Below are 4,952 nucleotides of genomic sequence, written 5' to 3'. Positions count from 1 at the left end.
GGCTCGGAATCCGGGGAATCCTGGCAGTGTGTCTTGGACTGCGTGTCTGAGATGTGGAGCAGAAGGACACTGGGCTCGAGAATGCCCTGAACCGCCCCAACAATGGCAAGGGCGAGGTTATCAATCCCAGGCACGAGGAGGCCCAAGACAAAGAGCTGCCTACAGGGGAGCACATCAAGCTCCAAACCCGAATGCAGCACCAGTCGCCCAGTACCCAGTAGCTGACTGGGGCTGGGAGGGGGAGCAATATTGACGGAGCCCGGAGAGACCGAACAGCGTGGGGACGGCAGAACCCATGCTGTCGATGACCGTGGAAGGCACTGAATTGCCTTTCCTGGTGGACACTGGAGCAACATACTCAACACTGAGAGCCACACCAGACAGTGCAACACTTTCCTGTCACACAGTTAATGTGGTGGGTTTTTCCGGGGTTCCGATGACTCTGCCATTGACAGATCCAGCATTGACAAAGCTGGGAAAACAGACATTTGAAACATCAATATGTGGTGTCCTCACAGGTGCCTGTAAATCTTATGGGCAGGGACCTGCTCATGAAGCTGGGAGCCACGATCATGTGCTCAGCAGATGGACTGACTGTTACTCTGCCTGGAGGAAAAGAATTCCCGTGCCTGGGATCACCTTCAAAGACTCAATATCTAGTCCAGGACTCTGAACAAGCCACTGCCGAAATCTACTGGGGGAGGCTAGTGGAAGAAGGCATTCTGAGACATTATCAGCTGTGGAAACCCTGGGTAATGAGCCTGGCCGTCTATTCCCCGCCGCAAGATCCTTTCCACGTCACAATCTTTTATGATAGGGAAGATAACTATATCTATCGGGAACAGTTCCAGTCTGATCTTGAGGGACAGACGTGGAATGTGCGAACACATAACATTTATGTTGGACCAGAAGGTGTGGCCGCGGCTGTGAAATTTACTGATGAACAACTGCCTTGGTACAATGTGGGAGAGGATTCAGCCCCTCACATTACCTTGGCGGTCCACGAGGGTCATGGGCCAAGAGATCTGGGACCGATGGTCAAGCGGGCGCTGGACAACGCATGCTGGCAAAGCACCCAAATTCCAAATGTCTGGTATGCACCAAAATGTAAAATATATTGCATAACTTGTTTGTCCAATGATGCAGTGATTTTAGAGCATAAAGAAATCTCCAGAATACATGGCAGGGAAAGAATGGATCATCCTGATGCAGTAGCTGAGCTCTCAAAATTGCCTGACACTTTGTGGTCCACAGGACCCACGGATGTGGGCTTAGCTAACTGTTCGCCTGTCCTGTTCCAGCTGAAGTCTGACACACCAATTAACAGACCACAATATAAGCACAAAAGTGAAGCGGAGGAAGGCATAGCTGAAACCATTGAAGGGCTGTGGAAGGCAGGAGTGCTTGAGCCCTCATGTTCATTTTGGAATACACCTATTTTGCCAGTGGAGAAACATGGGACAGGGAAGTACCGTATGGCACATGATTTGAGAGCGATTAACGCGATACTGAGGACTGACACTGTGCCTGTACCAAATCCATATACAGCTCTGACCGAAATTACCTGGGACCAAAAGTGGTTCACATGTATTGACCTAGCAAATGCATTCTTTTGTCTCCCCCTGCACAAGTCACTCAGAGACATTTTTTCATTCACATACAGAGGCCGGAAATTTAGGTACACACGCCTACCACAAGGCTTTGCACTCTCACCAGGCATTTTCAATCAGGTGTTGAAGGAGGCACTGTCCCCATGTCAATTGCCGGAGGGTTGTACATTGATACAGTATGTTGATGATCTTCTTATTGCAGCCCCGTCGGCAGCGGCCTGTACGGCAGCATCGCTTGTGGTGTTGAACAGATTGGCGGAGTGTGGCTTCAAAGTAAGTAAAGAAAAACTGCAGTTGGTCCGACCAGAGGTAACATTTCTGGGCCGGGTGATCGCACACAGATCAGTGGGGTTACTGAACACACACAGAGACCAAATTCTAACGCATCCAAAACCAAGAACTGTGAAGGAGTTGCTTTCCTTTATTGGCTTGACAGGTTACAGCAGGCAGTTCATTCCGAACTATGCTGCTAAAACCGCCCCTTTAAGGGACCTGATCAGGAAAGTTGGTGTTCGAAATCTTAAGGCTGAATTGCCTTGGACGCCGGACACGGAGACAGCGTTCATTTTGCTAAAACAGGATTTGTCAAGAGCCACAGATCTAGCCACACCTAACTACAATGAGGCATTTTATCTTGATGTTTCAGAAACAAAGGGAGTGGTAAATGGTGTGTTGTTTCAGAAAAAAGGGGGAGGTAGAGACGTGCTTATGTATGTCAGCATAAGATTAAATTCAACAGAAGCAAGGCATCCCACATGCACACAACACGCAGCAGGAGTAGCAAAAATAATTCAGAAAACAGCACACATAGTGAGGGAACACCCACTGAAAGTGCTTACCACACACAGTGTAGTGGCGTATGTGAACTCACAGGCATTCACAATGACCCCACTGACGCAACAGAGGTTGAGCAAAATTTTAGATGCGCCAAATTTGACATTCACACATGAAGGAATCAATATGGCAGATTTAATGGGGTCAGGAGAACCACATGACTGTGTTAAGAAAGCCCAAGTTGAAGGAAAAATTAGGGAAGACCTGAAGGCAGAGCCCATACTTGGAGCTGAGGACTGGTTCACAGATGGATGCTGCCACAGAGATGAAGAAGGATTGAAAGCCGGCTATGCTGTAGTCTGTAGAGTAGGAACTGAGTTTCAGGTGAAAGAAGCAGGAAAAATTGAGGGACAACAGTCGGCCCAGAGAGCTGAAGTGATAGCCCTAACTCGAGCCCTGAGGTTGGCTAAAAACATGAGAGTAAATATCTACACTGATTCAGCATATGCGTTTGGAGCAGCTCATGTGGAACTGGCTCAGTGGAAAAGAGCCGGGTTCAGAACGGCCACTAATGCACCCATCTGTCATAAAAAGGAAATGGAGGAACTGGAAAAGGCCCTGGAGGATCCAGACGAGGTAAGTATCATAAAATGCAAAGGCCACTCACAAGCAGACAGTATGGTGGCGAAGGGAAATCAGAAAGCTGATGAAGCCGCAAAGGAAGCAGCAGGCTATAAAGGACAGAGACAAATGGTGCAGGTAACTCCAGAAGAGGAGACCAGCACTAATAGCATGGAAGAACTCAGACAGGCTCAGGAGGAGACATCCCGAGAGGAAAAGGGGGTGTGGGAAAACAAAGGAGCCTGGCAAGATGGTGGTTTGTGGAGGGGGCCAGATGGGCGTCCCGCTTTAACGGCCAAAATGGCGGAACAGAAGGTGAATGAGGCTCACGGGCTTGGCCACGTGGGTGTGAAGCAAATGGAGAGAAACTTGTGCCGATGGTGGCATCCTGATCTGAGAAGGATGATACTGGAAAAGGCCAGAACGTGCCTAATTTGTGGGGCACACAACCCAAAGCCAGCGGTAAAACCTGACGCCGGTAAGTTTCTCATGCCAGAGAGGCCAGGAGAAGAGGTTGTGATTGATTACACCGACATGATTGATACAGGCCCAGGTGGGGTGAGGTATTTGTTGGTGTGTGTGGATGTTCTGACTGGATGGCCCGAAGCCTGGGCGACCAAACGTGAAGACGCGAAAAGTGTGATTAAGTGCTTAATCAATCATTACATTCCAAGGCACGGGTTTCCCAAGAGAATTAGATCAGACAATGGCACTCACTTCAAGAATAAAGATTTACAAGAGGTAGTGCAACATAAGTTTGGGACAGTTTATCATCCCCAATCTCAGGGGAAGGTAGAGAGAATGAACCTAAATTTGAAAAATAAGTTGGCTAAAATCTGTGCGCAAACAGGGCTAAATTGGGTCGCATCCCTGCCCATTGCTTTGATGACCATAAGATGCTCTGTTAACCAATCCACAGGTTTTACGCCTTACGAGCTGCTGACTGGGAGACAGTTTCCAGCACCCTGGACAGTGGTCCCGGTGGAGCAGCCCAGGACAAGCAACAGGTCTCATGCAGAATATTTTAATGAGTTGAAAGCTCTTGTGTCCAGCTTTACAAAACAGGTCACTTGTGAGAGGCCGACGGGGAAAGGAGAGGTCCCGGACGCAAAGGCGGTGTGGCTAAAGGTCATTAAGCGAAAGTGGAAGGAGCCCTGCTGGACTGGTCCGTATGAGGTGACTGCCCGGACGGCCACAGCAGTCCAGTTGAAAGGGAAAGGCGACACCTGGTACCACTGGTCGCAGTGTGCACCCGCACACGAGAGCTTGGTGGAGGAAGACTCATCTTCAAAGAACACAGGTGTCAACAAACAGAGGCAGAATAAACCCTCTCACCTGTGCAACGGGCCGACCAGTAGTCAACCTGGAAGGCTGAAGAAAGAAGAGCAGCCTAGGAGGAGATCGCCGCGTCTACAGAAAGGAGTGGTAACAAACAGAGTTTGAAAAGGGGTGGTTCAAATAAAAAGAGTAAAAGGAAAAGAGGAAAACAGAAACAAAGTTTCAAAAAAATTTATGCTAAGAATAAAATACACATCACAAAATGCCACCCCGCGAACCGGAGACTCGTGAGGAGAGAGTACTGATTAAGATGTTGCTTGTGATTGTCAGTTTGATGTCAGTGATGATATTAATAATGGCCCTATGTTTGCTTGTCTATATTTTGCAGAAAAGCCCATGCGAACTGTCTGAACACAGGGGCCAGTTGAATCCAGCACCAAAAGAGAAACTGTTTATTGAAACAGGGCTAAAAAGGAGATCAAAGCGCGAGGTCTCGGGTAAAAGGGATGAGTGCCTCAGTACATATGGTGGTTTAGAGTTGAACTATGTTAATGGGTCCACAACTTCATTCACATTTGATTTATGTGATGTTTTTCAGTGCGAAGGAGCAGATAGTAGTTGGAGAGGATATAATGTGTGGGTTTGTTGGGATTATGCAGTGAGTACACA

General features: G+C 48.3%; 1 protein-coding gene across 1 annotated transcript; it reads left to right on the top strand.

Moving 5' to 3' along the window:
• The first annotated feature begins 295 nt into the window (after positions 1–295).
• LOC120742056 lies at positions 296–4,506 on the top strand. Its single transcript, XM_040045190.1, has 2 exons — positions 296–415; positions 519–4,506. The coding sequence occupies exons 1-2, from the start codon at positions 296–298 to the stop codon at positions 4,446–4,448; spliced, it is 4,050 nt and encodes a 1,349-aa protein (XP_039901124.1). The 3' UTR covers positions 4,449–4,506.
• The last annotated feature ends 446 nt before the right edge of the window (positions 4,507–4,952 follow it).

This window comes from Simochromis diagramma, unplaced genomic scaffold (assembly GCF_900408965.1).
Source record: "Simochromis diagramma unplaced genomic scaffold, fSimDia1.1 OVJJ01000145.1, whole genome shotgun sequence".
Taxonomy (NCBI): domain Eukaryota; kingdom Metazoa; phylum Chordata; class Actinopteri; order Cichliformes; family Cichlidae; genus Simochromis; species Simochromis diagramma.
Note: the sequence above shows the minus strand (reverse complement) of the source record. Positions and strands in the feature narration are given on the sequence as shown.

Coding starts and splice junctions, on each gene's coding strand:
- LOC120742056 (XM_040045190.1), top strand. CDS start 296: ATGCTGTCGATGACCGTGGAAGGCACTGAATTGCCTTTCCTGGTGGAC. Junction 416..518: donor CCTGTCACACAGTTAATGTG/GTGGGTTTTTCC, acceptor GTGTCCTCACAG/GTGCCTGTAAATCTTATGGG.